Source organism: Amblyomma maculatum, chromosome 3 (genome assembly GCF_055883805.1).
Source record: "Amblyomma maculatum isolate TAMU_Amacu chromosome 3, ASM5588380v1, whole genome shotgun sequence".
NCBI classification, from domain to species: Eukaryota; Metazoa; Arthropoda; class Arachnida; order Ixodida; family Ixodidae; genus Amblyomma; species Amblyomma maculatum.
This window is the reverse complement of record NC_139346.1, coordinates 56299993-56325571: the sequence shown is the minus strand read 5'-3', so window position 1 is coordinate 56325571 and position 25579 is coordinate 56299993. Positions and strand designations below refer to the sequence as shown.

The window sequence follows — 25579 nt, the reverse complement described above, 5'->3', positions numbered from 1 at the left end:
TCCCGCGTCTGGTGGCAGCTGGCCTCCCCCCCATAATCCGCAGTCATATGACGCTTGGACGCTGGGACCGCATCATCGTTCACTCCTCGACTTCACTGCATCAGCCAACCTTTATTCATTTCTTTTACCACATCCGTCATCCTTCATAGCATTTTTTATGCCCTGAGGCAATAAACATTGCAAAAAAAAAAAACAGTGAAAACAATTGCGACTTCTTCCTGAAATTCTGTTTGTCTTATATGCCAGACTTCCTCTTTCATAGGGAACAATACACCAATAAAATTATAGATGCAAAATAACTAAACCAGTAACACAAATACACCAAGTGACCAAGATATGAGAACTGAGTAACTTTCACAACATCAAAAAATTTTAATAGTGGCCTTTCCTGCCATTTTGGCACTACACGCAGGTAAAGAAGGCTTGATTAAGATGCACCCTACAATAGTTCTACACATGCAAAGTGAAATTTTAAAAATGTTTTCTTTCATGTTTTCAGAAACTGCATTGCCACTAATCCTTAAATCTCTTCATATCTATTTTTCTTTATTAATTTCACACTTAATGTTGACAATGATCTTTGGTATGAACATGCTTTACTATATGCAGAATGCAGCTGTACTATTTACACTGCAATGTATAGCTATCAATGGGATTCAAAGTTGTTACGATTGTGGTCCCAACAGAAAGGCGCATTACAGAGAATATCGGTTTTATAAGAATTCTAAAACTTTACATGCAGCATACTTTCATATTACTGCATGAATGAAACCCTAGCGAGCCAATAACAACGCTTCTCAGTGCTGCAATGCGCATATATTACAGATAAAAAACAGGTGTACACAAGAACGTTGCTCCAGTTCAAATGCACAGCTTGCAAAAATTTAACCAAATGAGAGAGACAAACATCGACAACACAAAAATGAACTGTCAAAAATCTGAAACTTAGTCGGCAATAATAAAACTTTTGTTCACAGCACGTCATTCAAAGGCACAGTATATATTGTAAAGGGACGACGACAACAAAGTGCTGTGCTCGCGGCTGGAAGGTGGAGAACGACGAAGTGTGTGTGATTCGTGCTGCGTGCCCCTGGCATGAAGTTGTTCGTCTGGTCAGCTACCCCTTTGTAAATATCTCTAAATAAATCCATGTATCTATGTTACATTATTGGTGGAGGTGCTAGACAAAAGGTCAGGAGCAATCATCTTTCTGTGTTCGTCAGATGGTGTGACGTCTGACACGTGGCTGTTCACCGAGGGGGATACACAACCTGTAACAGCTGATACAACGCATTCAGAAGCAGGGCACAGCACAGCGAACGAATGCCTTGGGGAAGAGTCTGAACGTGTGATGCAAAGTTGAAGATTGGAAGGGACACTTAATTGGCAGACATAGTAACCACTGTATGAGCAAGGGCAACGTTCCGTGCGAGAGGTACATCAAGGGCTGGAGTAATGATGTACTGCCCATCGGGGACTGGTGGGACGGACAAGAACGATACATAGGTGACGGCTTCGGGGTACAAGCGGTGAAAATTGACAGTACATAGGCGGTGCACAACTGGGTCCGGCGGCTCCTCCGTAAAAAGTAGGTCAAGCTGAACAACACTTGTGGCACAATCAATGAGGGCAGAATGTTCAGAAAGAAAGTCAAGGCTGAGGATTAGGTCATGAGAACAGTGTTCAAGGACAGTGAAGAGAACAGAAGTATGATGGCCGGCGATTGATACACAAGCTGTACACATTCCAACGACAGCAGAAGTGCCACCATCAGCGACACGGACAGCAGCTGAGGGGGAAGGAGTGAGCACTTTCCTTAGGCGATGGCGGAGACAGGAATTCATAACGGAGACGCTCGCTCCCGTGTCGATCAGAGCTGTAACAGTGATTCCGTCTACGTCGACGCTAGGCATGTTCCTTCGGGCCAGGAGAATTGCAGGGTTTTCGGGTCAGGTCGTCAGAGAAGCATCACCTCCAGACACTGTGGCCATCAGTTTTCTGAACGACATTGAGCATACGGGCCAGGAGATGACGGGCGGCGAGATCGGGGGAACGGAGAACGACGGCGGTTGGGCGTCGACGAATGGTTGGTGAGCAGAGTCTGAGTGTCAGAGCTTGAGAATTGCTGTTCAGAGGGCGATGAAGAGCGGCGGGAATAGACATGATCCGGGTAGCGGCAATAGGTCGATGGTGGACGAGTTCGGCAGTGTCGAGAGATGTGACCGACTTGGGAGCAGTTAAAGCATATAGTCTTGTTGTCAGGTGTTCGCTACTCATCTGGAATGCGGCTGCGGCGAGGGTAGTACCACCCTCAATATCAAGTTACAATATCAAGACATGAAGCAAGTAAGTAGACTCATGTATTTTCACTGGAGCATGACCATATGCAAGTTCGACTGCTGAAGCGCATCAGCAACCTTTAGGTGTTAAGACAAATCACATCAATCTGTTCTTTACTTTTCAACAATCCCTTTTTTATTTCACAACTTCTAAACTCTGAATCACAGATACCCTTGCCTACAGTAGTACCTGTCACCATGGAATATGGAAATGGTGGGGGTTTAAGCATAACTTGAACCCAGCTATACGCGCAAAAGCTCTGTTAAGGTTTTTTTGCATGGTTTAGCAAGATTGTACGGGGACGCTGACGCTTCCGTTTAAGGCTACACATAATAGTGCGTTTACTATCGCCTTTTTATACTGGAATTTTTTAAATATATTTCTTGTTCTAATTGGTTTACAGGAAAGGAAAGATGTGATATCTGTCACACTTGTTTCTGTGAACACGTGAACTGCGCTGGAAAAGAAAGAAGGAGTTTGAAGTCAAAGGCCAAGGTCATTTGTGAATGGCTATGGAAATCCAAAGTTGTACTCAAGCAGAACAGGTTATGCTCGAAGTTTTTTTTTTTTCATGGGGCACAATAGAAAGGGAAAAACCTCCAATGCACGGCACTGGCACACAGAGAGCTTGCACTTATGTTGCAGTAAGACCAGTGTCAAGACAACAATCTTTAATGTGCCCATCAGCCCCTGTTCTGATCTGTACTGCAGTCTGGTGTTCTATGATGGCACCTGTGATACCCCACACAAGCTGAGCTCCACATGCATATAGGGCCGAATGATCTGCCAGCATGGCACTTGTTACGAAGTTCAACTTCTTAATCTCTTTTGTCATACCTGTGGATGTTACAGTGACTGCTTGAAGCATGAGGTCAGGGAACGAGAGACCAAGCCTGAAGAATGGGATCGATGCTTCTGCCGCCTAATGAACAGCCCTTCAATACGCAAAAGGTCCCTATACAATTCCCTTGGGGAACAATGGGTAATTGTGGCCAGCAACTCCAAGTGGAATAAGAAAGCCTTGGGTAGAGAAGGCTGCACCAGTGTGGAGTACTTCAGATCGTACACCTTATTCAATGCGACCGTCCAATACTGTTCACAACCCTGTCGCACCACTTCCGCAAACTCTGGTTCCTCTTGGCATAGTCTAGCCCACCCTCCAAGTGACGTCACACCTTCGCCTGCTCGGGTCAGATAGGTGACGTCGTGGTCCAGAAACGATTCTTCGAGTACTGATCTCAGCCCCGGAGACACGGCCGTGCTTTCCATAAAGAACTGGACTGCAGTCGAGAGGGCAAAACTAGTTGCGGGCACATTTTTCCAGGCCAAGTCCCTGTCATGCATCTCACGGAACGACTTCTGCAGCCCCTCCCTCAGTGCTTTAACAACTGCACTCCGATCACCCGGAACACTGTCGGGATGGCGGAAGAGCACTCCCACGTCTCGTATGTCATCAGGATCTTCTGGTTCGAATATGTAGCAACTGGAACGCAGCAAGAGGATTCTGCATCGTGTGTGCTTCTCCCATCGACTCCAGCAGAATAGGTTTGAATTGGGATGACGAAGTGTCACCTCGTCGACAGCACATGACAGCTGTTTTTCCCTGCAGCCATCCAGCCCGAAAGTCAGCTTCAAGGCAAGAAGCAGCAGCGCCGCACCCCTCATTTCACAAATGGGAGAAAACAATGGCACCGTGTATGCTGCCCGGTGGGGGGGCGCCTCCCAATTGGCTTCTATGTCAGGATATGTGCAAAGGAGTTCCTTGCAAACATTCACGAGCTCTAGCGGGAGGTTTAGATCTGCTACAAGTCGCATGACAATAGGGAGAAGTGGTGGCTGCTGGAGCTCACCCCGAACTTTGAGGAAGTGAGCTAAATGGGCTGCCTGCGAGGCAAGCTCGTCGATGGTGGGCATGACTAGACGTACAAATGCGCGCCACTGATGTCCCCACAGTTTGGCGTCACGGGGAAGCAGCTTCATCACATGCAAATACGGCAGGTGCCCGTCCCGAGCCCACCTCAAGATGTCCGTCAAAAGAATGGGGTCGCCTAGAATCAAAACACCTAAGTAGAGGATGCACAAAAGCCGCTGTAGGGTTACTACTGTCACTTCGCTCTCGCGGCCCACTTTCCCGTCGTGCACATTGACGCCGCACCTAGCCTGACGTTCGAGGTACTCCCTGGCCACTCCTGACCTCAGGTCTCCCCACTCGTCGTCCGAGGCCTCTCCCGCCGTCGAAGTTGCGGCCTCTTCTTTGAAGAGGTCTTCGCACTCAGAGTCCAGATTGGGCGTAGTCACGGCTGCGCGGCGGTTTTTCTGCTGCTTGCGGCGGCGGACGGACCTAGGCGTCAGGCGCGTCCGCACACCCGAGCCAAAGAGTGCCCTCTGAGCCTGTTTTCGTTTGCGTTCTCCCGACTCGCTCGTGGCGAGAAGTTCCTCGACCGTTCGCAGGTCGCTCCAACGGTTCACGGCGCCAATGCGCGGCGGCCGTTCTTCGTCTTCCACGCGGCTAATGGCCTCTAATCCGAGCAGGTAGTTCATCCAGAGGCGGCACACGACGCCTCGTAGCTCGGGTGAGGCGCCCAGCGATACGAGCGCGTCCACTTGGCGCACAAGGATTATGTTGAACAGTTCGTTACTCGTGTACAAACGTTTACTCTCCTGCGGCGCGTCGCCCAATTCCTTCCGCGCATTTCGCGGTGACGCACGGCCAACGTGCGCTGTCGGAGGCACGCCTTCGTCGTCGAGCTGTTCGAGGCGCACCTCTTGGCTCTGAGTGTTACATTCAGAGCAGTAGTAGAGACCCGAGACTTCCTCGAAGTCTTCGCCGCCGCAAGACGCGCACACAACCATCACGATACCTTGACGACGGTTACGCACTGCTGAATAAACGATTGTTCGCAACGATGCGAAGTAAAGGCGCACAAACGGCGTTATGACGCTTCACATAGCTTTATGTCATCGCAAGAACACGACTCTGCTGGCGTTAACCAGGCTGCAGAGAGGCGCTTCACGTAGCTGGAGACGTTTTCATGTTGACGCATTGCGCGCACTCACAAATTGCTTGCTGTCAACACAACACACATTTATGGGCCAGGCATCTGAGACATGCACACGCGCCTTGATTTCACAACGCAGACACCGTGGATCGCGCAAAGCGTCAATGTGGCCACTGAACTTCTTTACAGAAGAGTATGTTTGACACGCCTACATAACAAAGAAGATATTTTTCTTCCAAACAACTGATTGAAATGACCGCTACCAATGTGGAACCGCGTTCATACAAACACGCTGCACGCTATAGGCTACGGATTGATTTTGTTTCGACCGGACCAGACTCGACTTTCACATTGTTCTCATAATTTTTATCCTTATTCTTCAAATGAAATACTTTTAAATATAATTTATATTCCCAAGTTTACCTCGTTATTAGGTCTAATTTGCTGTTATTTTAACTCTTTATATGAAAATTAATGCAAACGAAGTTGCCAGTTGCCACGTGACCACCTGACTAACGTGACTCCGAAACTGATAAAAAAACATCGTGGTAAAGCAACAACAGGCTACAAGCTAACTACGGTAAAGCTAACTACTACTGCCGACGCCGCGAACGTAACATGCACACTCACCTTTCTTTTATGCATGATTGACCGCCGTCTGCAGTGAAATGGAACGGTGTTTCTTCTGTACTGTACTTCAGAGCACGTTCTTCAGAGAGAACTTCGAAGTGGCTTGCCACACAAGCAAGAGGTCCGTGTCAGCGGTGCCGTTGCTGAATTTAACCGGATTCCCGGTTTGTACGAGTTAAACTTTCCGTGCTGTTCTGTTTGTTTATTTTCAGCAGTCTCGATAGTTGTCGACAGCTTTATAAATAGCGAACCATCTCAACGGAAAGGCTAGCTGAAGTTCGAAATCAAACCCTATTTCTCGATTCGGAAACCAAGTAACGAAGCCCCGCTCGAATCATCATTCTTCGAGCGTAGGAGGACCTCGAGGAAAGAACGGCGCTCGACCGCCGCTGCATTTGTAAACATTGTCGACTTCGCATCATTTGTTGTCCTCTTCGTAGATCTCGTACTACATGCCGACGAAGCTTTTCACGACATTGCCAGTGCGAACTGTGCGCGGAAGCGTCGGCCGGGGGACCAGCTAAAACCACCGATCACATTTAGCGACGCACTGCTTCATTGAGGAGACCATGGCCTGGCGACTTCCCTTCCTCTTTCGAGCACAGGCAATCGTGGCGAGCCACTATCTCGCTGTATTTTTCCACTATCTCGCGTTCGTTGCTCACCGCGCTTATTCGCCTCTGCGGAACCGGCATCGTTTCCAGTGTCGCTACGTTTGGGCGAGTTCGTTGTTCATAGTGCATGGAAAGTTTCGCGCACACGACAAACAGGGCAGGAAATGAAGACATACAGGCGCTGTGCCTGACCCCTTGTCTTGTCTGTCGCGTACGCGAGAATTTCATACAAGTTTCAAGTTGTCTCTAGTGAACGTGTCACACTTGTAAATGTGTCATAGCCGACCGTGTGCATGTCGCGTTACTCTGCTCATTGCTAGTTACCTATTAACGTGACAGGGTTAAAAGCCCTATTGTGCGGAAAACCCGGCGTTAGTTACCCACTCCTGAGCATGTAGCCAAAATTTAGTGACATGAAGTAGATTTAAATGTGTAAAAAATTGCAGTTGGGACTCTTTTAACATATTTCATAGAGAACAGAAACAGTCTTATAAAAATCCATTTTTCAATGTTCACAGTGCACTATAACAACAGCACTTAAAGGGTCTTTTCACTCAGTGTTGGGTGACTAGCCAATTCAGCTGTGCACGAAGTTCCCATGCCAGTGTTTTGTACGCACATGTATGCAGAAAACAAAAATTGTCCTCAAGTACCTTTTACCTGCTTCCAGTCGTGAATTTGTGATTTAACGAATTTAGAGAGCACAGCTTTTGAATTTTAATGTAAATGAAGTGGCTACTGAGTCTTACTTCCTAGCAATATATAACCATGTTTATTCAGCCTTCTGCACTTTAGCTGATTCTAGTTAAGATAACTTTCTTTTTAGTGTATTACATGACGAACTGCTTCCCGCCTTGAAGGGCATTAAAATGGTAGTCTCTGGTGCATGCTTACAGGGCACGTTCGTGTTACACCAGTGGAAACTGTCCCTTTTCTCTGATTTTTCTTATTGCTCTAATCTGCTCATTGCAGCTTAATTCTCTGTCTCCATTCTTATGCCATCACAGGACTCCAAGTGCAATTTCGTGATGCTGCTGTTGGCCGGCCAGCTTCTGTGCCTGACAGCCGAATTTTCGACAACAGTCGTGCATGGGTCCTTTATGAAAATGGGCGACTCTCTGGTCTGCTGCTGAATGGACATTCCTCTATGTCATTCTTAATGATGCCTCCGATGAACCCCGGGACACCGAATGGCTCAGAATATCGGTATGTAAAGTAGGGAAGCAACAAGTCCCAGCAAGTTTGCTTCACAGTTTTTTTAGCCGCATCAATATTTTGCTGGTTGTTGAGGTTTAGAAGCTGTGCCCATGAACAAAAAAAAAATAAACTATTGCTTTTGCTCACTGGGCTTGGTGTTGTTCCAAACCTGCCTGAAATGCAAGTGCCTCGCTCGTTAGAGTTGCTACATGTGTCTAAGTAGTCAAAACTTCTAATTAAAACTAGGCCAGCCACGACGGGGTGGTGCAGTGGTAAGACGCTCGACTACTGTGCCGGAGTACCTGGATTCGAACCCGACCTCGGTGGTTGCGTTTCGATGAAAGTGAAACGGAGTGGCGTCCGTGTGCTGTGCCATGTCAGTGCACGTTAAAAAACCCCAGGTGCTTGAAATTTCCAGAGTCCTCCATTACGGCATCTCTCATAGCCTTAGTCGCTTTGGGACATTAAACCCCACAAAACCAAACCTAAGACTTGGCCACGTGATCAAACTCTCCAGATGTGATCCGAAGGGCTGTCTCACATGTCCTGTTTAACCTCCCTGAGCACTTCCTGTCTTTCCGAGGAAGGCCAAACTGTTTACACTTGTAGCATATCGTTTCCTCCCATTCTGAAATTTGGTAAAGTAACTGAAGGGCCTCACGACGTACTACATGGCCTCTTGAAGTGAACATTTAATGGTGTTTAGAAAATGTGTTCCTAAGCTAATAAATTTGCCTAACAAGCAATACTAAATATTTAAGAGTTCACAAATTTAACTTGTTATTTAGTTTTCTTAACTAGTGTAACTGCTTGTAAAACAACGAGTTATTACCTTCCATAGTCTATTTGAGAAAGAACCTTGTGAAAGGAGTCAGTGTTGCTCATTGGTTACCCTAAAGCTTCATTTTTTTACTAAGCATCCCAAGCGTAAAAAGAAAAGTTCCCACATTCTCCAGTGAATAATTATGCAAATATATTTTTGTTATCATATCTCCACATCATGACTAAATACAGTCTCTCAAGCCCTCAGTTGTATTTCTTTTTACTAAATCTTGTCCTATGAAGTTGGTGATGGGAATAAATTTGCATAATTGTATTAGAGGAGAAATAAAGTGTTATTATTATTATTATTATTATTATTATTATTATTATTATTATTATTATTATTATTATTATTATTATTATTATTATTGTTATTATATTTAAGTACGTATCAGCACACTGGCATTTGCAAAGATACCAAATGAAAATGCACCCTGACTTCTGCAGTCACAAGCTTCATTAACCACATCTGCCTACCCTCCTGATTTGCCAGGGAGACGATTTTTCATGAAACTGGCCGATTGTATGAGCACTGCCCCAACGTTACTACAGCAAACTCAGTTTCACAGCTCCCTATTCCGCCCAGCGGAGGAGAGTGTCCCAAGTGGTGGTCGCGAGAACTAGCGGCGCTGCAGTCAACTCATGCCTCCTTGCCGAGCGTGCCGTCTGCTGCTCGCAGCACACACATAGCTTGACTTGCTGCCATTGCACTGTACGTGGCTGCAGTATAATTATAACTACATTACGACAGCTTTGGCTTTGAAGCGACGCATTACCTTGGAGAACGCGAAATTCATTTGAATTAATGCTGTGAAGCAAGTGTGAGCGCCGTCGGCTTGCTCACAAGCACTGTTTCTTGCGTTACTCCCTGGCCTGTGTTTTGTAGTATGTTCTTTCAGGGCATAGATCCTGTCATGCAAACAAATGTCAACTTTTCGGTGCATAGGAACACACTAACCTTAAAAAGTAACGCAGAGGGTATCACGTTTACTACTGCGCTGCACAGATTGCCTCAATTACACGCAGAAATCTGCTAGCTTGGCATCCTGTTCATGCATTGCATGAAGTCTGGCTGCTAGCGTCAAACGATATAGTGAACACAGATTACGTATAAATGGCCTCCGTCGTCGCTTAATCAGAAGTATAGTGCCTAGAATATACTGGCTAGTGTGCCGTGCGGAGGGCTCTCTCAATGGCAGGAGGTGTCCGCGCCGGCGATGCCTTCCAACTTTGGCCGCCAGGGGCGCTGCTCATCGTAAAGGTGCAGGGTGCCTATATAAAGGTGCCGTCGACGCCGTCGGCCGCTGGCGCTCCCTTGATTTGCCGCAGCCGCGCTGGCAGAGCCATCAGTGGGTTCGAGCGCTTTGGACGCGTCTACGCTGTTCTTTTGTTTTAGCCGTTCTGTTCCTTGCATTCATATGAGATAATTAAATTTGCAACGACTAATGATGCTAAAAATAAAGCATCAGGGCAGGGAAAAGACATGTTTCGTGTCGCTCTGTCGGAGTGGCTACCGCTCAGGACTAGGTTTCTATGTTCGGTGTGCCATCGGACCCTGCGCAGCTTGCGTAGTGGAAGCGGCTGATTAAAAGACTGGACCGCAAGTTGACTTAAACGTGTGTTGTCTGCGAAAAATATTTTGAGGAGAGCTACATCAAGAGTACGTTCAAAGTGGCAGTAAACGGCATCGTCAACGAGCTCGCTAGAGATAGACCACGAATTAAGCCCGAAACCGTGCCAACGCTATTCGACCATTATCCGAACCATCTTCTGCCTAAGAAGACATCGAAAAGAAAGTTGAGGAACCTCTGTGACCAACCGGCCGCTAAACGACTGCAGACGACACAGCCATGCACGCACCGTCAAGGATGTTTGACAATGCTTCCAAGGAGCTGGCAGCAGAAGAGCCGAGCGAGAACTCATGCCCGCAGCAGTAGACGTGCAGCTTTGAGCCTCGGGATCCGTTTGACTCAATTTACATACCTGCAACTTGGACCAAATGAACCGAAGCACCTGCTGGATCTGTAGCCTACGTGCGTTATCGAGCCTAAAACAAGAAAAAGAACTTTGTCACTTTGTACATAGAAAAAGTGATAACTTTTGGAAGCCTGAACGCAGTTCTGTGGACACTACAGTGTATATTCTCGGAAACGAAAAAAACAAGCGCGTACAATACAACAATATCTAAAGCTGAAGATAGAACTATATAGGTATAGAGTGCACTGGAGGGTCTTTGTTCCGAATGTGGCCTGCAACCAGCTGATTCAGGAAGCACATATCATTCATGGGAATATATTTTGCAGAAAAAGTGTCGCTTGACCGTCAACTCTGAAGGGGTTAGCTGCGCTGAATGCAAATACCAGCGGCGGCTTACACAAGATGCGCAGAAAGAAGGAAAATTAAAGCATGCAACTAGCCAAATAAATGCTGCAACATTTCTCGCGCTCTGAGAAGAGCTAAGAGAAAACTGGCATGGAGCGCAGAACAAGTGGCTCTATTAAAAGCGCAAAATGAGGAGCTAATAAGTGAGTCTGTGGTTAAAGCTTGTTTTTTTTTTTTTTTTAATCACGCGCGTGACCTATAGACAATTGTGACCGTACAACAACCGCTCGGCTGCTGAAACCGCGAAGCCGAAACTGGTAAAGAAAGTAAAATTATATATAAATTACTTAGCGGTGGTAAGCGAGAGACCACGTGGAGAATTATACAGGAATATCTAGCGCATCATTAGCAAGTGAAAAAAAAATACCACCAAAAATTGGTATCAGACTACTTTAAAATTATTGCGGTGTCATATGTGCGGCCTTTCTCCAAAACCTTTAGCGGTGCATTTCTATATTTTTACTTGTTTATCGTTGCTGCGCCTTTTTGCTCAAATTTTACTATATTGTAGACTTTGAAAAAAAAAAGAATCAGTGATACAATCACCACTTTTGTTTCTTGCCTGATCCTTCTGTTACAAAAGAAAGCACACCGCATAATAATCATTTATGTATGAAGCAACAATTAAGTGACTTCCTAATAAAACAAATGAATAAAGAGTAAGAACAAAAACTGAAGTCAGATTCAGACTGGTTGTGTTTATTGTCGCATGCGATCTTTGAAAACATGCGCGCGTGCAATATATGTTACGAAAAAGCAAGATCGCCCTTCTTTTCTATAGCATATATGTGACGCTATAAAACGTCACTAACCTGATATATATCACCTTAGCAATAAGCATGACTGAATTGCAGAAACGTCGACGTAACCTATCCGAAAGCATGAGGCCCGTATAATTGACGTTCGTAGCACTTGACTGCGGCATCGCGATATACCATGGACCATATGAAAAGACCGAAGAGTAAATAAAATTCAAATTTGGATTAATGAACAGTGTAAAATATTAAGGGTATTTTCTGATACCTGTGTCACACGGACAATAACAGTCGTCGTCGATCCGTTCCGGGTTATATCGCGATTGAGAATATATAGTTCCCATAATTCGGGACAACCACCTGGGCTGACTGAGCGCTCACTCAGAAGGAAGATGCATACGATACCTTACATCCGCAATCGCGATGCGTGGATCGCAATCGAGTGGCTCTAGATCAAATAAAATCGTCATCGGAATATTTCATAGCAATATATTGAATCTGGCCTGGACTCGATCGTTTAATCAAAGATTAACAAACTATTGCAACCAACGTCTCAACTTTAGGTGGTTTTCTCAAATTTCTTCTCTCGCTGGATATCAGGAAGTCAATATGTGTTCTGCTTAAGACCTTATCCGGTTCAGCTGAATAAATAAAACATAAATAGCAGACCTGGACCAGACAGTATTTGTTAAACGCTTCCTCGAGCGCTATTTGAGCGTATGATTTTCTCCGCACAGTACTAGGACGGTATGAATGTCTTCCACCAAGACTGTTTTTAGACACAAAGTGCGCTTAAACCGTCAAGAGACAGGTTTCGCAGTGAAAAACGCAGCGCGCTATCCGGACCTATATGCCGCCTATGCTGCCGAGGCCGCGAACGCGGAGCGATAGCACCTTAGCTATTGGTAGCGCCGCCCCGCGGTGGCGGCGGGAAGGCATCACCGCGGCGGACACGCCAGCGCGTGCCCTCGGCACACTAGCCAGTATATTCTAGGCACTATAATCAGAAGCGATTTTCCTAATGTCCAACTTTCGTGGTACGGCGTGGACCATAGCTTCAGATCGGCACTCTCGCACTCCTGTATATAGCAATGTAAAAAAAAAATTATTCCTTTGTCATCTAAGATGTGAAGAGGTATTTAATGAGTTCACTAAAAGAGGACTCTGTGAGAATAGGCATGGGCACTGCGAAAGGAAACGACTGAACAAGCACATTCAAAAAACTTATATTATGAGTAATCAGGTCACACCCTTGAGAGATTCCCCTCCCCCTTTAGACACATACAAAAAATAAAAACGACATTATTTTACTGCTTGTAGGGGAAGTTAATGTAATTTCAAACTAGCTATAGCACAAGATTGCAGTTTTAAAACATGATATTCAACGTATCTACAACGCTGGAAAGGGCATTAGAAGTGAATAGAGGGTTTACAAAAGTACGTCTGGCAACCATGAGCGGCACGCTGATCCCGCTCTGGCCGCCATATTTTGTTCGCTTCATCCGTTCGCTTCGTGTCAGTCCGTCAGCGCTCGCCGTTCTGTTCGCGCTTTTCACGTTCTAACCTAGTGTGCTGTGCTTGGACCTCTCTTCGGTCCCTGGCGGTTTCTGTTAGCGACGCCTAGAAGCGTATTTTGACAGCCGAGACGTGTCGGGGCCCACCGGCCGCGCTGCCGAGCGCAGTTACAAATTGCTCTATGAGTCATGTATGAGCCCCTCGGCAATCCGCAGCGTCATCCCTATCCAGGTACAGTATCCAGAGTTCTGTAATGTGGATTTTTTTTTTATCTGTGCGCCTTTGCCGTTTACTTGAACGCCTATGAGAGATCATCGCGAGTATGTTTGCTTGGTTTGCGCTATCACCGTCGCTCATCCCACTGGAAGATACTTGGTTGGTGAAATGAGCGAGGATGCATTTTATTTATGATAAAAAGATCGTGCGTAATTTGACGTAAGTTGGACTGGCGCTTAGCACTTTCCTTCCCATGCCATCGACGCAGTAGTTGGCATTAGTCTCGGAAATAATTGGGGTCTGGGTAAAAAAAGTGCCATGGTAATTTCTTCCAGTGATTGAATATTGATTGGTGTGCGATAGGCGATGACGAGTTAATAAAATGTTTGTAAATAATTGATTAATTGATGAAATAAAGAAACTAAAAAAAGGAAAAATTGGAAAGTAGGGGTTTAAAGGTGACAGAACGAAAAACCAGTGCTTGGTGATGCTAGGGAAGAAAATTTAGAATGTGTAATTTATTAACTGAAATAATTGAAGAATGTGTTCAAAAGTGTCAAATTGCTCAGAATGGAAAGCCGATTGTTGCTGACACATGCGTATTGGTGTATAAAAACATTAAACGTCAAATAAAATAAAAATAAAGAAAGAAATGATAGAAATATAACATAACATACATAACATAGAAATATAGCATACATAACAACATATAGCATACTACACTTGTGCGTAGTATGTTACTTTTGATGAATTCATATTTCACTGCATTGTATTCTTTTCGCCCCTCCTGCTAGGGCCGAGTTAGGACCTGCAGTATTTGGTAAATAAAATAAATAAATAAATAAATAAATAAATAAATAAATAAATAAATAAATAAATAAATAAATAAATAAATAAATAAATAAGAGAGCTAAATATAACACATGAACAAAGAAAACATCGTGCGTGTGTGTGTATGAGAGAGAGATACTATCTCGTTATACCCTTAACGGCGGAGCTTAAGTGACCCCCTAATTTTTCTATAACGATATGATATAATATAAATCTGATTTTATGAACACAGCCAGTTGCACAAGGCACAAACACTTCGCAGTAATGTGAGTTGACTTTTCAAATTTCTTTTCGTTTCAGCCGAGTTCCTCCTCCTCCGAGTTCCTCGAAGCTTCCAATGTCAGCGCTTTCATATGAGATTACGGCTTCAATGTTTACTTTCTGACAGAAGAAATAAACAAGAAATCGACATATTTAAAAATTCCAGTGAATTTCAGGTAGCTGTGAATTAGCGAACCATCGGGTGACTTGAAAAAATACACAAAAGTGAAGCGCACGCTTCGTTATTTTATCGGCCGCGCTGGCAGGTACAAAACCTGAGCTGCGCGCTCTGGACGTGGACCGGTCGAAACGGGCTGCACGTGAGCATATTACAACACACCAGTGGGATGTCATCTTTTCCTGATTTTCTAGACGCCGCGGGTTTGGCAGCCGCTTGCTTTTGCAGCGTGAAACACGTACCTCGGGCACACTAGACAACCGTATTGCTCTCTGCACCAAGCACTACCATTTCGTACGACTGTGAAAAGTAGTTTCGGTAATCATGCCCGTGTCTTAAATCCAATACACAATGGTAAATGCCACCTACGTACAATATGTTTCAAAGAACGTATTTGGCACAATAGCTTTCGTTATACATGGATTGCTCCTTCTCCCGTGTCTTCCATCGCAGCATAAGCTTATCCTTCAAGTTGACAAGGCTCCATAGCGCGCAAAACAACCTTGCTGTTTTAGGTGATAGCACATTCTGTGAGTTAGCTCCCAGTCAGAGGGACGTGTAGTAATGCTTTACATGACCCTTGTAATGCCGATTAGGACTGCAAACGAACGGTCGCATACACGCGTATACCTTGATTCCGTGCGCGTCTACGACGGTGCGCTGCCTGCAGAAGGGCACGCAACAACATGCTGGCATCATTCCGAATAGAGCTTGTAGCTAACAGCGACTGCTGTGATGTTAAAAAATGAAACAATCGCTTGTGAGCATTCCAATGCACCTTTCGGTGCATGCACGGGTTCTACAAAGGCGCACGTCGACAGCGTACTCGATGGGAGGCGCGGGCGGACTGAGCAAAACATGGCCGCCGCGCACAGTTTTTGTTTCTTTCACTAGATGGCGCTAACTTTTGTAAAGCCTCTATTGCATGAACTTAATTGTTATTTATTAGCGCAAGAAAAAAATGCAATATTGTCAACAACACTAATGCCAAATGCTAATGAAATGCAGCAAACAACCAGAACTTGACTTCATCAACATAGAAAAACATTGCAAGGTTACACGCAATTAAGAGGAGCTTTTGGGAAATATTTGAGTAGGCAGCATAATCCTTTGTGTGTGTGGTGTGTGTGTGGGTCTAGTGGGAAATTAGCAGACCATCTTTTTTTTTTAGCATGTGATTTTGTATTGCTTCAACAGCAAAAACCATATTTGCAGCGAATTCTATTAACCCTTTGAGGGTTTTTGCCGTAAATGTACAGCAGCGGTTTTCTGTCCCACAGGGCTTTTACTGTACCGGTACAGTTTCAATTCTCAGTTTGAAATTTCGCACTCTATTGACAACGCATGTTAACTGGGAGGTGTTGCCACCTCCTAGGACTTACAAGAAGCACTTGAAATTTATTGCGCTCTTGCAAAGATAAACAGAAGTGATTCAGGGCTGCTATTTCAGTTTTCCCACTATCTTTATGGGCGCTTCTGTGCAGGGTATAAACAGAACTTATTCCTAGCTGCAGCCTGTGACACCCTCTGGGACAACCCATTTGCATGGTTTCTAGTTTGGTTACCCCCCCCCCCATGACCAAAATGGAAAACTTGATTTTTATCTTTATGGCCACTCCAGGTGCAGGAAACACAAACTGATTTCCATCTTTATTGGGCCACTGTTAGCTTTATCATCCACAACTCTCACCACAAAGTATTCTTGCTCTCCTTGTGGTTTCCTGAAGTTCTCGAGTTTGCAGTTTGGAGCAACGTTCACTCCAAAATACGGTTGCTAATATTTTTCTACAACTTTTCCTTGACTTTACTCATATTGAACTTTCAAAATCCTCAATAAAGTAATTTGACCATCTGGGGAAGTGAAGTTTTTTTCAAAAAATTCGACCCTCAAAGGGTTAAGGAGCTCATATGCTTGGTTGGTAGCATATCTTGAGCTCATTCAGAAGCTTATAAGCTTTTGTGCTTGCCTGCCTCACAAAAATGCAGTTACGAAGCCTGTCGACATATCATACCTCTGTCCAGGCATCCAGGCAGGAGCTTGACGTACCAGCCATTGCAAGTCTGGAAGGCCTAGCTTGTAGATGCCGGTCTAGATCATCTTCTGAGCTTTTTAGATTCTTATCTTTTAACAATGAGAAACAGATTGAAGAACCGAAAAGAATCAATAAGCTACACTCCCATCCCTCCTAACTCCCTAATTATTCTGGCCGAGAGTCATCCCTTCAATCAAATAATTAAAGGCTTAATTCATTCATTATCTTTTTTTCCTTTTTTTGTCAGCTGCCGCAGCTCGCTACGTTTTGTACGTCACATGCTCAGTTATTTTGAAGATGTTTTAATTTTTGTGATGATCCGGCTTGTCGAATTGCTCTGCAGTTCTAATATGTCTCCTCTCTTCGCATTAGCTCTGAGTTGGAAGCCCATGCTCAATTTTGCTTCATTGACATGCTTCAGAAGAGAATCAACGCTCAATTCACATGATATGAGAACTGTATGCGCAACATATCATTGCCGTGACAATTAACCGCTCAATGACAAAAGTCTGCTCAACAAGCAAAATTTCTCACCCTGATGGCTTGTCTATTTCCTCGTCGCGAAAATACTCAAATTTCCTTCAAATTGCTGGTACTGCGACAAACTTAAAATGATCCAAATCAAAATCCATTTGTGCAGCTCAGCTGTCCGATTTGCGCTATGTATACTGATAGGCTCTTGGAATCTTGTATGTTCTCTACTGGCATTGCTGTCGAAACACACAGGGCAGCGCGATTATTAGGTTGCTTTATCTTCGGTATATATAATGCCTTTTGCATTCAAAATATGTGCCAGCAAGAAAATAAAGAGCCTTGCTACACAAACTATCATGAGGGTACTTTAATATAGTTCCTTTTCTAAATGCAGATCAGGAATTGTTCACTTCGAAGTAAGTTATATCTCTTATGTGCAGAGCTTGTGTTCACATTTTAGTCTCGAGGAAGTCTATTAGCGACACGAGCAAATGACGGACTTCCAATTCGTTTCAATAGGCTTCGTTGCTTTTGATGCAAAGCATGCAGGCCAGCACGAAGAGGCCTTATGTTAAAAAAAGTATAGCAGAAAGCTTCGTCTTAAGAGAGGGCTCGATAGCGCCTTTAATGCCGTCTCTTCATTCCACCAATTTTAGGCATCTAATGGCTGGCACGTAGCTGGCAAAGCGTACGTCTATTTTTGATTTTAGGGTAAAGACACAGCATCTTTTCAGCGCACTCCCTACGTTCACAGTGAACGGCATAAAATTAGAGGCACACATGTCAGCAGCTTGGCTCCCTTTCACACATTGAACTGAAACTGGAAAAGACGGTGGATGCGCGCTTAACGCTGCGCAATGAGCGGCTACGTCTTATTTTTTTACAAAATGACTTGCGCCTCACTATATCGCGTAATAAAAAGAAATGAAACCGAAGAGCAGAATGTTACTAGAACGTTGGTTCTGGCGAGCAAGTCGACAACGCTGTCACAGTTGTTTCACAGCATTAAATTTCGTATCACACAAAAGCCTTCACTGAAGTAATGTATGCCTTCGAAGCCAAAACTGCCATAATGTAGTCATAACTGCAATGCAGCCATGTAGAGTGCAATGGCAGCATGTAAAAGCTACGTGTATGCTGGGCGCTCCATGCTTTTGCGTCGCGTGTAGCAGACGACGTGCCCGGCAAGGAGCAAGAGTCAACTGCAGCGTGCCGCTAGTTCACGCGACCGCCGCTGGGGACACCTCTCCTGGCGGAGCTGTGAAACTGAATTTGTTCTAGTAATGTTGCACTGCCTATATCTCCTGATAAGCTGCCTCCGCCCTCATGATATTTTTGTAGCCAATGAAAGCCAGTTTGATCCAAAGCCAAAGTAGCTTGCATGTTTGTTTAGCAGTAACTGCCTATGTTGCATGTACGTTGCATAGTGTAAAGTTGAAATTCTTGTGTTCTTAAAGTCATGCTGCTATCAGCGCCCAAGAAGAGGTATATTTAAATGTTCTTTCGATCTAATAGTTCTGATTTTCTGGGCTTCTTGACACTGAAAAATGGCAAACATTCTTTATCTGGCACAGCGTGTGGTTGGGATAGCATGTCTAATGGTGTCAAAGGTGAGCTGAAACTGAGACTAGAACTTAATTGCACTCAGTTCAGTTCAGTCGTTCAGTTGTGTCCGACTGTTCGTGTCCCTATGGACCATATCACGCCACGCTTTCCGGTCTCTCACTATCTTCCTAACATCACATAACTTCATCTGCAGCGCCTCGAGGATGCCATCTAACCATCGCGTTCGCTGCCTACCCCTTCTCCGGTGACTCTCAACCTTACCCAACATCAAATCTTTCTCCAGCGACTCCTCCCTTCTCATTAGATGACCAAAGTAGCTGAGCTTTAACTTTAGAATTTGACCCTCCAATGAGCAGTCAGGATTTATGGTCGACACTATCGACTGATTTGATCTTCTGGCCGTCCAAGGAACTCTCAAGATTCTCCGACAGCACCACAATTCAAACGCGTCAATTCTTCGGCGGTCAGCCTTCTTCACAGTCCAACTCTCGCATCCATACATCACAACTGGAAAGACCATAGGACGAGTTATATGGATCTTGGTTGGCAGACTAATGTCTCTGCTTTTTACTAGGCGGCCAAGGCTAACCATTGCTCTCTTTCCCAGAAGCAGGCGTCTCCTAATTTCATGGCTGCAATCTCCTTCCGGGGTAATATAGGAGCCCAAGAAGAGAAAATCTGTCACAGCTTCCACTTCTTGTCCCTTGATGCTCCAGGACTTGATGGGGCAAGACGCCATGATCTTTGTCTTTTTAATGTTTAGTTTAAGCCCAAACTTCTCACTTTCTTCCTGTACGCGCATCAGAAGTCTCTTGAGTTCCACTTCACTTTCTGCCATTAAAGTGGTATCATCCGCATATCTAAGGTTGTTGATACATTTCCCAGCAATCTTCACTCCAGCTGAAGACTCGTCCATACCGGCCTTCCTCATGATGCAGTCAGCATATAGGTTAAATAGGCAGGGCGACAGTATGCAGCCTTGTCTCACTCCTTTCTCAATCGGAAACCAATCAGTAAGACCATGCCCAGTTCTGGCCTCTTGCCCTTCATACAGGTCCCTGAGGAGACAGATGAGGTGATTTGGAACTCCCATCTCTTGGAGAGCTTGCCACAATCTGCTATGATCTACGCAGTGGAACGCTTTCGCATAATCAATAAAGCAGAAGTAGATGGGTTTCTGGAACTCTCTTGCTTTTTCCATGATTCAGCGAAGGTTGGCAATCTGGTCTCTAGTTCCTCTGCCCTTGCGAAACCCAACTTGCACGTCTGGGAGCTCCCGATCCACATACTGCTACAGCCTACCTTGGAGGATTTTCAACATCACCTTGCTAGCATGCGAAATAAGCGCGATCGTGCGGTAGTTGGAACAATCTTTGGCACTGCCTTTTTTGGAATAGGGATGTAAAGTGACCTCCTCCAATCCTGTGGCCACTGCAGGGTTGTCCAAATTTGCTGACATAATGTATACAGAACTTTAACAGCATCGTCATGGTTGAGGTTCTGAAGCAACTCAGCTGAAATGCCATCAATTCCGCTAGCTTTGTTCTTAGCAAGGCTGGCTAAGGCCCATTCCACTTCACTCTTCAGGATGCCCGGCTCGAGATCAGTAATCACAGCCGTCTTATGTTGGGTTTGCACATCCGGGTCCTTCTTGTACAGTTCTGTGTATTCCTGCCACCTCTTCTTTATCTCTGAGGCTTCTGTGAGCTCCATGCTTCGTTTGTCCTTTATCACGCCCATCTTAGCACAGAAGCTTCCTTTGATATCTTTGATTGTCTTATACAGAGCTCTTGTATTCCTCAATTGGCTGTTGTCCTCGACTGCTTGGCACTGTATGTTCAGGAAGGCATTCTTATCTCTTCTTGCTATTTTCTGAAAACCCGCATTAAGAACCTTGTATCTTTCTCTCTCCCCCATAACTTTTGCCATCCTCCTTTCCTCAGCTATTTGCAAAGCCTCTTCAGATAACCAGTTTGCTTTCTTGCATTTATTTTGCTTTGGAACTACCTTAGTAGCAACTTCTTGCATTATATCACGAACATCACTCCACATCTCTTCAGGCTCTCTGTCTTCTAGATCTAAATCTTGAAATCGATTCCTCACTTCCACAGCATATTCTGCTGGAATTTGATCCAGATCATACCAGAAAGGCCTTCTAGCTTTCTGCGTTTTCCTCAATCGGAGCTTAAATGTGGCAACGTGAAGCTGATGATAGGTGTCACAATCGGCCCCAGGGCTTGATTTTACTTCTTGTATAGCGCTTCTCCACCTCTGCCGGCAAAGAATATAATGAGTCTGGTTCCTGTACAGACCGTCCGGTGAAGTCCATGTGTACAGGTACCTCTTGTGCTTTTGAAAATGAGTATTCGCTATGGTCAGGTTATTTTCTTGACAAAACTCTACTAGCCTCTGCTCAGCTTCATTTGCCTCACCAAGACCGAACTTGCTTGTAATTCCGGATATTTCTTCACTCCCCACCTTAGCATTCCAGTCTCCAATAAGAAAAAGGGCATCTGGTGATGGAGTGCAGTCTAAAAGGCAATGCAGGTCAGCATAAAATCTCTCAACGCAAGCTTCTTCAGCAGTAGTGGTTGATGCATAGACTTGGATAACTGTTATGTTAAAAGGGTGACCTTGGATCCGAAGTGAAATCATTCGGTCGTTTTTGCACTACTCCAGTGGATTTTCGAAGCTAATGTGCGCTACATAGTTTGGTCATACCCCCCTCCCCATCCTGAGCTATGAATGCAGCCTACCTCTCTCTACCTCCCCTCCCCCCTGCTTGAGAAAAACATCTCGCTGATGGCATTATAGATAAGCATATTTCTGCACTATTTTTTTTGCATCTTGGCATGTCACGTCCGCAAAAGAGGAGGACATTGGACCTAGTATACGAGGAATTTGTCTGATAATGTTCAGATGGCATCCATAAGTATATAAGCAGTTGAGAAGGATATGCAGCTTACCTCGGGGAGCACTGCTTGATTATTTTTCCACCGTTCCCAGTAAGCAACTTCAGTCCACTATCATTATTAGCCCAGCTTCATCCTCTTCATTAACCTTTATTATCTCTGAAAGCTGCAGCCGCACCATTTTAATCTTAAACCTCCTAGTCTCCTTTCTCCATCTGATTTTTCTACTTTTTCCTCTGGAATCTGAAGCTGCTGCCCCAGATGACTATTGGTTACCCTTTGAGTGCATTAAGTGCCCTGCTAAGCTCTTCTTTTTTTTATTTCAATTTCTTGTGAGATATATAGACCTTTTTAGTTTCGATGCCTGGGTGCAGCCATCTTAGTTTGATGGTGGAGCCCTGTATGAGTCTAACTGGGAAAGTTCGTTCCGGCTCCTCTTGACGCCATCTTGGGCTGTGCTGTGCGTGTTGATGCTACGGTGTGGCAGTTCAAAAGTGCTGTTTTGCGGTGCTCGTGAAAGCTATCCGACGCCTCGTTGCTATTTGCGCTTTGTTTGGGCATGTCAGCAAACCGTATACCATTCGTTTGACATAGCGGCAGCTGTTGGAAACGGCACTAGCGGCCGGGGTGACTGCGAAGGACTGCGCTCCACTTCCGCAGTGAGGATGTATCTGTTGTATTTTTCATGATACATGTATTTTCAATTATATTTTATAATCACAATGGTAACTGTACACACAAACACACAGCTAATGAACCGTACGGGCAGCTACCGAACGCAGAATGCAGATACTGTGAAAGATGCTTTCCAGTTATCGCCGCATTGATTTAACATGAAGTGCGACCCATTTCGATATAGGATCGAGCTGTCCTGGTTCAACGATTCATACTTTCAAGTTAAACCACGGTTCAGGCCCGCACATAAAAGAAGTAGTGTCTAAAGTACCATCTGTCGACGTTTTTATCAAGCATTGGTGTTCGTCCTGTGGCGCAACAACATCGTATACCCCTGTGCTGTCCCGATGACATTACCACTAAAAGGGGCACTAATAAATGTACTTAAGTCTCTCAAACGACAATATACCAAGGTGTAAGGCCGCTCTGCTATGCATGAAGCGCACGAATGCGCAGCCCACTCGGTACTGGCAACAATGGGCCGGCGAAAGGAATCTGGTTAGAGAGTATTTTCCTCCTCTCCTGCTTGCTCTCGGTAAAACGGTCTATAGGGAACCCAAGCTCATGCTTGCTCCATGACGGCAGTGGTGGGTCGATGGAGCTCCTGTACATGGGTCCAAAAGGGCGCGTATCAGTCGGTGCAGCACGTGCACGCAGAGAGGGGTGGAACTATTGCGGAGGGGCACGAACAAGGAAGCCCAGGGGTTCAAAATTTCCCGTCTTCCACTCCACCGCCCCTCATAACCTGAAATATCTTGAGATTCTAAACCCTACAAATCAAACAAACAAGTGAGAAATTTAACTCTTTTCATACTTTTCACCCAGCGTTCAAGGCCTCTCTCACTAGAGTGCTTCTGTGAGTATCAATGTACTGTAGCATTTGCCCACTGCTTTCATGGCTGTTTTTGGTGAATGAAGTATATTGAGCTCATTGGATTCGTAGAAATGTCATATTATTCTGGGGACCCGCAATGGGGGGGGCTCAGTAGCTTTGACATTTGGCTGTGCATCCTAAAGTTGCTATTTTGATCCTGGCCATCACAGCCATATTTTCGTGAAGGTGAAATACAAAGAATACCTCGCATGCCTTGTGCTGTCAATGCAAACTAAAAAAAACCAGGCTCATCTAAATTAATCTACAGCCTTTCACTACAGTGGTCCTCGTAGCGTACTTGTTGTGTGAGGGGGAAAAAACCCCACTATTCAACAGTATTCATTTTATGCAGCCATTCGTTTTATCCTTTGGTGCATTGCAAATGAAACTTGTGCAAAGGTGGGACTGTTCTGCCTAAACTTAAGTGCAAGGGCCTCTGTTTGACAGTCTGGCTGATGTTTTGCTTCTACCTGTGCAACCTGTAGACAGGAGCACAGGGAGACACTTGCAGGAGTCGGTCAAGCGTGCCCTACAGAGTCCTGCCGCTGAGGAAGCAAGCCCTGCCACAGAGGAAGCAAGCCCTGCCACAGAGGAAGCAAGCCCTGCCACAGAGGAAGCAAGCCCTGCCACAGAGGAAGCAAGCCCTGCTGCAGATGAAGCAAGCCCTGCCACAGAGGAAGCGAGCCCTGCTGCAGAGGAAGCAACCTCTGCCAAAAGGTAAATCTGCCACTGGCTATTCTCTAGCTGATTTGCTAATTTACAGTGCGAGCCCATTGAGCCTTTCTTCAGAGGAGATATTGATTTGTCACACACTGCATACCCTTGCGTCTTAGCAGAGGAGCACAGAGTTATGCATACAGTAAGGAACAAATTAAAAACAAATGATACACTTATGCAATTTTTATTCATACACTTAAATCTCACTATAACGAATTTAAAAGAAGAGTGCCACATTTTCTTTTTTTTCGTGATAACCATAAAGTAAGATAAAATGAGCTTTATTTCCCATCAACGATGGAGGGAGGCGAGGCTAAATGCTGCGGCCGCAGCTTGACTGGTCCTCACCATCCCCTACACGAGAGTGACAGAGCGACAGATGGCACTTGACAGCAAGGCATGCAGCACTAGTGAAAAATACCGGTTACACAAAAGATATTGCCATTTATTATTGTTTCATTTGTTATTGCAATCGATAAATTGTACGGCTAATTGCTATATACAATTGGGTACTTCCTACAGGTAAGCCATCGCCGAGCTATCAGCTCTAGACGTACCTGCTTCTGTGGCAAAGTACCTGATTCCATGCAGCTAGAAACTGGAATCAAACACTTTTGGAACTGATTTTACTTACATTCGTGTCGAAGGGAAGGAAAAATAAGGATGCCACGCTACTTAGTCTTCCGTAGACGAAGGCTGGCCTTCTCAGCAGCAGATGTGATATCGAGCCCATCTACGCCGTCTTCATGCACGGCGAAGTAGAAGTCTACCACGTGAAATGCCTGGGACGACGTTAATGTGTCGTATGCAGCAGACGGATTGTCGTTGTTCCCATCTACACATTCGTCGTTCGTGTGTCTGGGCAGCAAGCACGTTGCAGTCATCAGTCAGCTCCTCCATTGTCACAACGACGACATCCACACTTAACATACTCGCAGAGGTTTCACCTTCACGCAACAACGCCAGCATCATGGAGCACCCTCTATGACGCTACAGCTCTGTCCGAATCGGTGCATCTTCGGATGCGGTTACATGGTCTATCGAGTCATTGGTGTCGTCGTTTTCTTTGGGGCAAATGACGCGCGTCGAAAACAGTTTACGATGGTGCTGGGAGTCACATTCATTCATGCCGCATGAAGCATCTTTATTGCCATGTCGATCTCCATATTGTGGTCCAACTGCATGTTGAGAATCAGCCGGTTTATGGTATGCAGCAGCCTTGAAAGACATGATCACAGCTTGGTCGAGGGGCTGTATCACTGCCGTGCAGTTCGGGGCAAGAACTAAAGTTCTTTGTTTTTCAGCGCCGCAGTTGCGTGGTGGGCAGAACAGTCATCCATCTTTTGTTTCTGCCTCAAACTTCTCATCCCAGTCACGTAGCCATTCCGGAAAAATTTTCCTCGTCATCCAGGCTTTCCTATTCAACGGGTATTGTGATTGAAGTCACCTCAATAAAACATTGTGGCCATGCGCTTTTTCCAATCACCAAGAGTGGCATCTTCTCGGTATCCATCCATGCTCGTGCAGAGGAATACGGTGACGCAGAGCTCACCCTTTAAGGGCAGGGTCTCGTGTGGAACATTTGATA

General features: G+C 45.2%; 2 protein-coding genes across 9 annotated transcripts in view; one reads left to right on the top strand and one right to left on the bottom strand.

Annotated features, from left to right (window-relative positions):
• Positions 1–2894: 2894 nt before the first annotated feature.
• TAF1B (TATA box-binding protein-associated factor RNA polymerase I subunit B) lies at positions 2895–5663 on the bottom strand. The gene has a single exon (XM_084597546.1). It carries the CDS (start codon positions 5191–5193, stop codon positions 3187–3189), a length of 2007 nt encoding a protein of 668 aa, XP_084453672.1. The 5' UTR covers positions 5194–5663; the 3' UTR covers positions 2895–3186.
• A 171-nt stretch (positions 5664–5834) lies between these two features.
• LOC146194794 (uncharacterized) overlaps positions 5835–25579 on the top strand; it is a 95518-nt gene continuing 75773 nt past the window's right edge. For 2 of the 8 annotated variants that reach the window (XR_014705914.1, XM_084597545.1), the window contains exons 1-3: positions 5926–6133; positions 7591–7789; positions 23760–23991. Coding sequence is in view for 1 of the 8 variants with exons in the window: in XM_084597545.1 (XP_084453671.1) it covers positions 7774–7789; positions 23760–23991 (248 nt within the window). In the remaining 7 variants the exon portion in view is untranslated. The other 6 variants (XR_014705918.1, XR_014705916.1, XR_014705917.1 and 3 more) reach the window with 6 other exon arrangements.